Source organism: Myotis davidii, unplaced genomic scaffold (genome assembly GCF_000327345.1).
Source record: "Myotis davidii unplaced genomic scaffold, ASM32734v1 scaffold41, whole genome shotgun sequence".
NCBI classification, from domain to species: Eukaryota; Metazoa; Chordata; class Mammalia; order Chiroptera; family Vespertilionidae; genus Myotis; species Myotis davidii.
The window spans coordinates 2,151,043-2,163,447 of record NW_006292344.1 but is presented as its reverse complement, the minus strand read 5'-3'; the positions used below and the strand labels follow the sequence as shown (position 1 = coordinate 2,163,447).

The window sequence follows — 12,405 nt, the reverse complement described above, 5'->3', positions numbered from 1 at the left end:
TTTGGGATGTGTCCTGAGAAGCCCAAGTGAGAACATCAAGTGTCACATGAGAAAAAGATGGCCAATGGGTCTACCATGACCAAGAAATCATTTTAAGGGTGAACTGAATTTAATGTTTTTGGATGTTATCCTACTTTCTGCTGCAAAAGTCACATCATTCTGCAGGCAAGTACTCAATGCCTTTTTTTTAAATAAAATAACTTACCTCATTCCATTAAGTCCTCATAAGACCTTTATGAAAAAGGCAGAGTTATTATTGCCTCCACTTTGCAAATGAGAAAATTAAACCTTAGGAAAGTTAAAGTACTTTTCCAAGGTCTCACCTGACTAATTTAACTCTTTTCAAACAAAAAGGAGTTGAATTATCTAATCAATAGCAACAATGATTTGGAGGATCATAAAAATCATAGATTAAAGGATTACATCAATTGTCTCTTCAGCAATCCCTTTCACAATATCCACTTGATCTGTCTCTACTTGAACACATCAAGCGATAGGTGTCTCACTCTTTCTAGGAGCAACTCATTCTATTTTTGGACATTTCTAACTTTAAGAAGTTTATTCTTGTTTTACATTACTATCCAAATTCCTGTATCTTCTCATCCTCTGATCATAATCCTGCTTTCTAGGTCACATTTATTATTTTATAGCATATCTCTCAAGAGAGTCTTTGTGAAATGTGAAGACAGTTCTCCTGTTATCATCTCTGAGTTCTGCATACCGAACAGCTTCAGTGAGATTAAATGCATATTCTATTGTTACAGACTGGATCTCAAGGCTCAGAGACATCTACCTCCTCTCATCTTTTCTGATTTAATTCCATTGACAATGTTACAATGCGTCCTTTAGAAGGTCATTTGGGAACAGTCCAGCTTAGGTTACAAAGAGGACAACTATGCAGAGAGAAGTCAATTGTCAGGCTGATCCTTAAATGGTAACTGAAGAGAAAGGGCTGGACATTTCAGATGCTTCTGCCAACAAATGCCACTATCTTGAGGCAAATGGGGATTTTCAGGCAACAGTGTCATAATAATTTGCCAATTATGAGGACTTCAGAACCACTGCCAAAATAATCCAACGACTTTTCTTTCCACTACTGTTGACAGGACAGCTAAAAATTTCAACATTTCCTTTTACAGTCTGAATAGAAGTCCCCTGCCTTGGGGATTGTAACAATATTTGCTATCATGGGGGGGAAGTGGATGCTGGAAAGGGGGAGAAGAGGGAGGGAAATACTAATGGAAGTAAACAAAGATAAAATGAAATGAGGTTTATTCAAGGCTTGGGTTCTGAATACCTCCATCAAATTGATGTTTGTGAATGTATCAGAGGACAAATCTTAGGAATCAAGGAAGTAAGTTTTTTAAAAACTTAAAAAATAGATACCACGTAAGCAAAACACACACACAAAATATGCCTGAATTTTTTTATTTGAATTCCTACCAAGGTTTCTCAACTTTGAGTCTTGCGACAGGTAAAAAACTGATTATAATAATGTATCTGGTGTTCAACATTCAAAATGAATTAAAAATAAGGTAAAATTGGAATTTTGAAAAATACAAAGAAACTTGAAGAATTGAGAAAAGATGAGATAATCTCTCAAGTTGTTCAAAATGAGACATAAGTCAAGGAAATACAAAGATGAAATAAAAAGAAAAAGAGCAATGGAAACAAAATGAGTTACGATGCACCTCAAAAACCTTTGGGATCCATAAATATTCCACAGCGACTTCCCTCTGAGACTCCAAAAGAAGGAGACTAGTGGCATCGCCACTTCTACTTTAATCATTGTGGCCCTACTTCTATCTGTTTTACATATTGGACACCCATTTGAACAAAAGGGCCTGCTATTAAAAAAAAAAAATGTTTGAACAAAAAACTACAAACAGAAATGAGACATTGAAACTTCTTGAGCAGAGACTGAGATGATCAAGTTGTGCTTTATGAATCTGACAACAAAGAGCAGATTGGATCAGAAGCCAGCCTTGAATTGAGGATCCCAATTAAAAGGCTATGACCTGTAAAAAACAAAACAAAAACAAAAAAACAGACTATGGCCATTCTCTAAGTGAGCAGAATTTAAAAATATAAAAATGTTGATCTAATAATATACCTGTGGGGATGGAAAGGAGAAGTATATGTACAATTTTTAAAGAAGAATGAACAGTTTGACATCTGGGAATTGGGGTATTATGCTAAGTCACATACAGATGTGGTACTTTTATGGCCTGAATGTTTGTGTCTCCCATCCCCCACCCCAAATTTCATATGTTGAAATCTTAAAGCCCGATGTGGAGCCAGTAGGCAGTGATTAAGTCATGAGGGCAGATATTAATGCCTTTATAAAAGCAGCACAAGAGGACACCTTTGCCCCTTTGCCATATATAATGAAGTCTGCAACCTCAGGAGAGTCCCTCAGCTGACCATGCTGGCATCTTAATCTCAGACTTCCAGCCTCCAGAACTGTGACAAATAAATTTCAGTTGTTTATAAGCCATCCAATTTGTGGTATTTTGTTATAGTGGCCCAAACTGACTAAGACAGATACTATATGGAATGTATTTGGCAAGGAGTTTAAAGAAACCAAAACTCATGGATTTCAAGAATAATGACTGGGTCCCTGAAAATGCCACAGAGAAATCCAGGCATTTGAAGATGTCGAATGTGAGAGGCCATTGGAACAGTGATATAGATGATCAGCAGACACAAATGCAAAACTGAATCTTAAAGAAATATCAGGGATGCAAATGCAGATTTGGAAGTCACTCTCATAAGAAGGGTAGTTAATATAGAGAGTACCCAATGAGAGAGAAGATCAGGATCAGAGGGCTAAAGATCAAGGCCAAGAAAATGCATTCATTTAGAGGAGAGAGGAACAAGAACCCAGAGCGTCTGCCCTGAGTTTATGATCAGGTATTCACTTGATAACATTATTTAATGGGTTTAGGAGAATTTATTTTCTCGTTTTAGGAAACTTGATTATCCTCACATAAGATCTGAAGGGTACCTCTATTGGTATAATAAGATTTTAGATTTTCTAAGATACTAAATATTTAAAATCATGTAATACTATTGAAAAGTAGTTAATTATTTCAGTCCAAAAATATGGTGGGCTGAACCAGAATCTTCAATAATGATATATCTATGAATGATGTACTTATACATCAAAAAGAATCTCAAAAACCAATACTCCCACGGGCAAGGGAATAGCCAAGTTTGTTGCGGTTTCCAATGAATGACATCAGTCCCATGTAGGTCTCAATCAAAATGGGTTCAGTTAACACCATCAGCCCTTTTCCTCCTCCAGATCCACTTGAACTCTTGAGGGCATTCTGGATAGCTGGAACAAGCTTAGACATGAACCCAGACAGCTGAAGAGGAAAAGAAGGCACAGAGTTAGTGAATGCAGATTAGGTCCAGATGAACCCCTGCCCCAAACAATTCTTACAAAAGTTGACCACTCTTGGGAGCTACAGTGATTCTTACTTCTTAAATAAGAATCATTTCTTAGAATTGTTAATGTTGCTTCTGTTAGTCTTTTAGTAAATTAATCACTAATTTATCACTAAGTAATTAATCACTTAACAAGTTATATACATAAAATCATCTGCCTTATCTTGTTTATTTTTATTATTCACTATAGGCTTGATGCACAAATTCATGCACAAGGTCTGGCTGGCCCTGCCCAATCAGGGCCAATTTGGGCTGGGCTGGTCAGAGGGAGGGGCCGTGGGCAGTTTACAGGCTGGCCTTGCCCCCTGGTCGAACTCCTGGTTCAACTCCCAGTTCAACTTCCAGTTGAGGGGACAATTTGTATGTTAGCCTTTTATTATATAGGATAATTTGTGCAACATTAAGAAGTCAGTTTAACCCATATTTGCTGATAGTCTATTATGAATCAGATACCTGTTGGGTGCTTCTAAAAATGTAAAAACAAAGAAGATATAGTCTCTGCCCTTAAACAAGTGATACAATAATAATCTAAAAAATGAGTTTGGAGGTCACTTCAGCAGTCCAGGCAAGAGATGATGGTGGCTTGGACCAGATAACAGTTAAGAACATGAGAACTGGTTGAATTGGGGATACTCTTCAAGGTAGAGTCATAGTACTTGCTGATATCATTGAATATAGGAGGTGAAGAGAGACTAGAGGAATCAAAGATGACATCTAGCATTTTGGTCTATCAAATGGTAGTTGGAGAAGCCTGCGAGAGTAGGGGTTGGAGGTGGTGAGTGCTCAAGGATTCTGTTTTAGATGTGTTTTTGAAGTATTTAACCAGTAAGCCCTTTAGAGATTTACAATAGCCAACTGGATACTTGAGACTAAATCATGAAGAAATATGCAGATGAAAAGTCCATGTCTATAGTTAAAAATTCCATAACAATAATTATAGATCCAGAAGTCAAGAACAATACCCATAAGTAAAGTTAGTAGCCTAAACAAGATAGAATAAAGGGCAGGGGTTAGAAATAAACAAAGTCAATGAACTTCTGTTGGAAAATACGCTCTGCACTGGGGACAATGCAAAGGAGTCTAATAGGTAAACTGGGCCCAAGAGTTCTAGAGATTTATCGAATGCCAAATAATTAGAAAGCAGCTGAGAAAGGTCTTGGACTCAGGTCACTTAACTTAAACCCTAAAGCCCTCTCTCCTATAAAACACTGTTATTAATAGCATTAAAATTCTAATGTTTAGGCAAGAATTTATGTTCCTTATTTTCTAAAGGTAGAGAGAAAAAAATCAGACTCAATAATTTTCAAACCACATTCCTTAGAACACTGGATTCCATCATTGAGTGGGTGACAATATAGTTTATCATAAAACCAGGATTATTTTGAGAAAAAAGGAAGTTATCTTATTAATAATGTTGGGGCAGAAATCCTGAGTGTTTGGGGAGAGGGTGTGGAAGAAAAGAAGCCAAGCAGGTAACCTGCTTAAGTTCCTACAATAGAATCAATTAGACCTCCTCTGTTTTTATTAGTTTTATATATTTGGGGTCTAAATAAGATTTTATCTTAAAATGGTTTTTGTCTTTTAAGAAAATAGAGTACTAATCTTGCCTAGGAACCTTTAGGTCTGGCTATTCCATCCACAACATCTATAGTGCCCACATTTCTATTCATCATAAAAATTAAGCTTAAATGCTATCTTGCCCACAATGCTTTCCCACATAGTCATGGCAAAAGTTATTTTTTATTCTATTATATTTCACTTATACCTCCACTCAAATATTTCATCCACTTTTCTAAAAACTAGAATAACAAGCATGAATACCTGTCTATACAACTAAACCAAGGTTTCTCTACCTTGAGACCATTGTTATTTAGAGCCAGATAACTCTTTGCTTATGGAGAGGATACTCTATTGTAGAAAATTAAGAAGAATCCTTAGCCTCCACTCACTAGATCCCAATGGCACTCCGCCCCAGGTATGACAACCAAAATTGTCTCCACACATTGTCCAATGTCCCTTGGGGGCAAAATCATCTTCTGTTGAGAACCACTAATGTAAAGAAAGTATAGCATGATGCAATGTGAGTATTGAAATCAAATAGTTCTGGTCTTAAGTTATAAATATGGCAATCACTAGCGGTGTTAATTTTTCTAGACCCTCTCTGAAACTTATAGTATCTATTTTTATAAAATAAGGCTACTAATAGGATCAAACTCATAATTTGTAAGGATTAAACTAACTGAAATAAAGCGTTTGTATATAAGCTCTTTGTGTGTGTACGCACGTGCTCATGCATTCAGGAAGGGTTGGGGAAGTAAAATGCGATGAAGCTAAAATTTGGAATCATATTGCAAAGGTCCATAAAGGAAGTCTACAGCTAATAACCAATAAATATTGTCAATAAACCATTGTCATCATCATCATTATCATCATCATCATCAAATTATGATTTCCTAAATACCAAAGTACAATTCACCTCAACATTTCCATTGCCAGCACCCTCTGGACAGTCAAGATGCCTTTTTATACATTAAGAAATATTTGTCAAATGAGATTACTAAGTGCCTCCCCAGTTCTCATCATAAGCTTCATTGCATGAGAATCCTTTGTGGCCTCAGAATCTAAGTGCTGTAAAGAAAAAGATGACACTATTTTATACTCAGTGAACTGACAAAGAGCCAGATGCACTTTATTTGTAGTCATTTCTATGAACCCTCTAAAAAGAGGAGGGGCCTGGAAAACAGAACAAGCAGTACATTGAAGGAGAGGCAGATAAAAGGCCAAGTGCCCAAGCTGCCTTTTGAGTGTTTCAAGCACCCGAACTCAATCTGTGTGACAAAAACACAGTGTCATCTGATATGAAAGCCACCAGCCACATACTTTCCTCTAAAAGCTTTTATACACCCACCCCTGCCTCCTTCTTTTATTCCAGTCTCAAAAACATGGGGTCAAATTTTAACAACTCCGATTACATAGGGGCTATGTGTTGGTAGGATAAGGTATAGCAGTGTGTGTGTGTGTGTGTGTGTGTGTGTGTGCGCGCGCATGTGTGTGTGTATGTTGGGTGGGGAGTGTTGAATGTTTTTGACTTTACAACTATTATTTACCAGCTTACCAGCTGAGTGACTGGGCACCTGGTTTGCTTCAGGTGCTGTCTGCCAGCAGTCCACTGCCCAGAGTCTCAGTTTTCCTTATTACAACCATCCTTTGCTTCCTGTTTACACTGGGTAAAGAGACGTGGTTTCATGCCTGCACTCCCACATTCCTCAGCTGAGCAGGTTTTCCAAGCCTGCAGGCTATAAGTTTCAGTCTTCCTATGTAGAAAGTGAAGCATGCTGGGATACAGAGTAAGTCCATCCAATACCCAACACTGGAAACCACTTGGGAAGTTACACAGCTGGACAAAATGTCTATATCTTTCTTGCACATTTTACTTGGAGCTATCTTTATGGAGACACTGTAACTATGAGTATGCCCAGATATGTAGAGAGAAAAGGAGGATGAGGCAGAAGTTCCTTTCCTAAAAAAGTGAGGTCTGTACACATTCTAATTTGCATATTCATCCTATTCCTTTCCTTCAACCTTCCCATCACACACCCAACTTTAAACTCGAGCTAAAACAAACTACTCTTTATCCAAGAACATTTCATATACCTTTTTAATTTGCAGCTTCTAACCATATTCCTTTTACTTAAAATGTCTTCCCCACCTTCTTTGATGCTTAAATCACTCACCTTGAGATGTATATCAAATGTTATGTCACCTGTTAAATTTTGGATTTACCTGTTCCTTCTTCTGGGCTCCTATAAAACCTTGGGAATTTCTTTATGAACTGTCTTAGCACATTCAGTTATAATTTGTTAATTCCTTTTTTTTTTAACCTTCTCTATTTCTACTATAAGTATCTGGAGGGGAAAATCTGTTTTGTTCTTATTGGGGCTAAGGATAAAAGTCACATTTAATTGCTAAAATATTGATTCACTTTCATAATTTCCTTACAAAGAAAGGTAAAGATGTCAGAAAAAGAATAAAAAGAAAATGCAATCACTTTAATTTGGCTGTAAAGCTTCCCTGATCCATTCACTATTATTCACCAGCACTGGGCTCTCACTAGTCACTCAGAGCAAGACTCTCCACACACTACAAAAACCCAGCCAGGCAATAGTTAAAAGAGGGGAGATAACACTACAAGTTACAAATGTTAAGTTAATCAAACAATGGAGCATAGTTTAGCCTGGTCATAATGTATAATATTATATCATATCATATATCATATCATATCAATATATATGAATACACATACACAGGGTTCCTTCCAATTTAAACACATTTCTCTGCATATTAGCAAATTGTTTTGATGTAGAAATATAACTATTTTATTGTAATACCTTGGTCAACTTAATCACTCTAAGTGCCCTCGTTTTTAAAACTGAGATCACTACCTTTTCAGACAGGGTTTTTGTTAGTGAATTACATGAAAATATGCAAACTGTAATGAATAAATATAAAATATATAATTATATAATACTAGAGGCCCAGTGCACGAAATTTGTGCACGGGCAGGGTCTCTAGGTCTGGCTGGTGATCAGGGCTGATCAGGGTCTTCTGACTGCTGGCTGGGGCCTTCCTTCATTCCATGCCTCCCCTGGTGGGTCAGCACATGTCATAATGAGCAATCAAACTCCTAGTATCCTGTTCAAACTCATGCAGGGACAATGTGCATATTAGCTTTTTATGTATATAGATTACATGATATGTTTATATCTTATAATAATGTAATCAATGCCCCAAACTATTATTTCCTCTATTCACAACTGTTTTATATAAATAATGCATAGTATCTGCACAGATTGGAAAATGTTGGTGAGGTTCTGAAATAAGCAAGAATGTCTGCAAAGAGACCATTTGACCATCATATTTGCCAGATGTAGAATGCTGTAGTGAGATGGATTTTAGAAAATGTATTTTGACATAGTATTGCATAAATGTGATTGTGATTTTTTGATCAGTGAGACTAAGATACTTTAAACTGTGTCCATTCATGTTCTTTGCTAGGGTAACTTCCTAACCAAGCATCCCCAAGACTCAGCTTTGACCCAATGCTGAAACCTACGTTACCAGCTCAGCTTTTTCTCCTGAGCTTCAGACCTAATTTTCTAACTGATTGACCACCAACTCTACCCCATGTTCCATGGACATCAAATTCATGTCCTACAGTGAACCTCCCAACCTACTCTTCTTTTAGATTTCTCCATTTAAATTAATGGAATCACTATCTACTCAGCCAGATATATTTGAAATCTTCTTCTTCTTCACCTATATATACTGCCAGTTATCTTCTTTCATTGATTCTATATTCAGAACAACTCAAAATGTCTTCATCTTCTTTTCATCCTACTACTTCTACCTTAGTTTAAACACACATACCTATAAGATGAGGCAAAAGTAGGTTTATAGTAATGAGTATACAGAGTTTATTTTTGTAATTAGTATTTATTAAATATTGTATTTTTTTTCCATATGAAAAATTATAAACTTACTTTTATCCTACCCCATATATTTGAACTATGAGAATTATCATGGCAAATATATAAGATTAAACTCCAGCTCAACTGAATTATTCTGTGTCTAAGAACACTCCTTGTACCTTCATGTGCCTCCACTCCTCTTCATTTGATACAAACTTCTGTTTAAGTCAATCAGTATTCATTTAAAAGTCTTTGCATTTTTATCTGCCTCCTCTATTAAGCAATACATTCTACAAAGGGAAGAATATTATCTAATTGATTTTTGTATCCTAAACAATAATTACAATACCTGTGCTTTGTAGGTGTGAGAAAATAAGTGTTGAATAAAGAGAACCTAGAAGAAAAGATTCTGAGTAAAAATAAATTTGGATTTTTAAAAATATTAAGTTATTCCGTTAGAGTGTAAATAAGTTAAAATTTTTGACTGCATATAACTCAGCTCTATATGATTCCCTTTCCTGTGCCATAGTTGTTGTTGTTTTTCATTATTTCAGCTTTTTGATTTAGTTAGGCAATTTCCCCCATATTCTTCTGCTTTTTACTGTTTCATTCATAAGGAAAATGGAAAAATTAATTTATATTATCCTTTTAATATCTTATGTTATGCCAAAATATTCATATAAAAGGCATTCTATATCCCCAGAATTATCTTTCTCATATTTATTCTTTTATGTTAAGATAATTAGGTCTTAATCAAAGCCAGTCTTGGAAAATGTCCTAAACATAAATAATATTGTGACATAAAAACCAACAACAAAAGAAAAACTAAGATTCTAAGAACTGGATCAGAATACTCATCATCACACAACCCAGATGGAGATCACTTGTTTTCCTACAGAGTTGGGAGTTGGGTGGTCTTTAAATTAAGAAATGGCTTGGCAAAAGAGAGAACCAAACTGTTGCCAGGAATTTTTAAAAAAAAGAGTTTGGAAGAATAACGAAGAAAAGGCTTAAAAGCTACACGCCTAACAGATCCACAAAGTAGTTTGATCGACTGAAAACCAACAAACCAACTGGCCAACCATTCCTTATGCTCAAGCCCACACTTGTAGAGGACTGCATACGGGCGCGGGTTATGCTCAAGCTCACACTTGTAGAGGACTGCATACACGCGCGCACGCGCACACACACACACACACACACACACACACACACTCACTCTCTCTATTGTTCTTTCTTTTATCCAACAAGAGCTATATCAACATCAAATTTCCTTTTTAGCTTTGACTAATAGAAAGGCCTAAGGAAAATTTAATGTTCCAGTTTACTAATTACATTCATGGGTATTTGGGAAATAATTATTCCATACCCCTTTCAATATTTTAGTTTTCAACTTCCTTCTTAAATTATTTGATTGTGTTTATTTATTAACAGAATAAAACAAAACGCTAACAGAAATTAGAGTAATACAGTGGCATTTCTCTGTAATAAATAGAGCTTGTTTTTTAATCCTTTGCCCAAAATCTCTTCTAGCAAAGGACACTCAAAGAATAAGTACTTGATGCACAAGGTATGAGGAATAAAAGAAGACATGGTCCAGGAAGTGATGAATATAATCACAAAGGTCATTGCTGTTATTTATTTATTAAGTTGGTATTTATTTTGACTTAAAATAAAATACAACTATTATTCATTAAAAATATATATATTATTTTAATGGCTAGAACTAGATTCTCTTTAGAGGTAGGAAATGGCTTTGGTAAGTTACATTATTAAGTTGTTGAGTTGGAATAGCTGGTGTTAAAAAAGAAACAGTTAGCCCTAGCTGGTTTGGCTCAGTGGATATAGCATCAGCTCACACATTGATGAGTCCAGGGTTCAATTCCAGTCAAGGACATGTACCTCATTTGCAGGTTTGATCAGGCCCTGGTAGGGGCATGCCTGGGAGGCAACCAATCAATATGTCTCTCTCACATTGATGACTCTTTCTCTCCCTCTCTCTCTCTCTTTGTCTCTCCCTCTGCATTCCACTCTCTCTAAAAATCAATGGGAAAATATCCTTGGGTGAGGATTAACAAAAAGAAAGAAAAAGGAAACAGATAAACTACTTTATGCTGTTAATAAGAAAAAATAAAACAAGACTTGGGGGTGTGGCAAGGCAAGATACAGAGAAGAGGAAAGAGGATTATGGAGCAATTCATTAAGATGTTATTATTCATAAGGTCTTTTAAAAACATGAATATCTGATATTCCATTTGAAGTTTGGGGTGATATAATGATGTAAACTCCAAAACTCTCTCCCTGATGCCCCCGGTGAGTCTACTTTCACATAAATGCCTTTGCATATGTGCTATGTTGTTCTTATTGGTTTTCATTTTGTTTTGTTTTGTTGATGTTGGGTGGTAAAGAGTGAGGCTAGGAGCTTCTGGGCTTCTGTTGATGCTTGGGTTGAGGTATTGTGAAATAGGATTATAGCAGGAAGAGTATAAACATTATCCATACAATGAACTAATTTAGTCCTACAATAGCTTGGAGCCAGAATAAGCACTAGACCATAAATCCCTGAGATGATTGCCTAAATCTGGAGAGAACCATTGACTTTTCCTGAGAGCAGAATGGAATTCAATCAACTTAAAGGATGCTGAAGACCCCATCCAGTCTCTAATCACATACATTTTGCCTCACATCCTTTTTAGGATAGGGGGCATCGATTTAAAATATTTGTTTATGATATACATATAAACTTATATGAATAAGTTAGTTTAAAATAATGCAAGAAATGCAATTGATACCATCCAGCCACAGAAGACTTTACATGCAGGTTGTCATGTTCTGAATTTATATCAAATGAGTTGTGATATTTGAAATGGATGCAAGCACATGAAGGTAAACATAGAAAGGATAGTGAAGGCAAGAATGTCTAGACGTATAATGAACTTGTATATGTCTATCTGGTTTTGTTGAAAATGTCAAGGTTGATCTTCACTGCATGTATGGCTCCAATAATTTTATTTAGAGTATTTTAGGTTATGTTTCCCTGGGGAAGAAGAAAGAATAGTAACAGTAATTCTACCTGCCACCAATACATTTATAATCTACTTGGTGAGATGATATTTAAGGACATAAAATACTGTGAATTGCTTTAAAGCTTATAGAACATTTTTTACGCATTATCTCATTTAACCTTACAATGATCCAATGAGTTTGGGAAGAAGGTCAGTGTTCATTATTTCCACTTAGAGATAAGACAACCAAGGTGCAGAGAAAAAAACTGACTTAAATATAACTACAGAGGCATACTTCATACTTCACACTATCCACACTCCTCTGAATAAAATAGAATTAAATTATGTATAGAAAATTATATGCACCCTATGGGTAACAAGCCCAGTTAGACAAACAAATATTGCAATTTTTAAACAATATTACTCTATGATTTTCTGCTAAGAAATTAGCAAGACAGAAATAGCATGGCATGGATAAT

The 12,405-nt window shown here is 35.8% G+C and overlaps 1 protein-coding gene across 1 annotated transcript in view; it reads right to left on the bottom strand.

Annotated features, from left to right (window-relative positions):
• Window positions 1–1,414: 1,414 nt before the first annotated feature.
• Window positions 1,415–12,405, bottom strand: part of TPRG1 (tumor protein p63 regulated 1) — a 133,996-nt gene continuing 123,005 nt past the window's right edge. Inside the window, exon 6 of the mRNA XM_006765863.2 lies at window positions 1,415–3,371. Within this exon, the coding sequence (XP_006765926.1) occupies window positions 3,177–3,371 (195 nt within the window). The 3' untranslated portion in view covers window positions 1,415–3,176. The remainder of the gene's footprint in view (window positions 3,372–12,405) is intronic.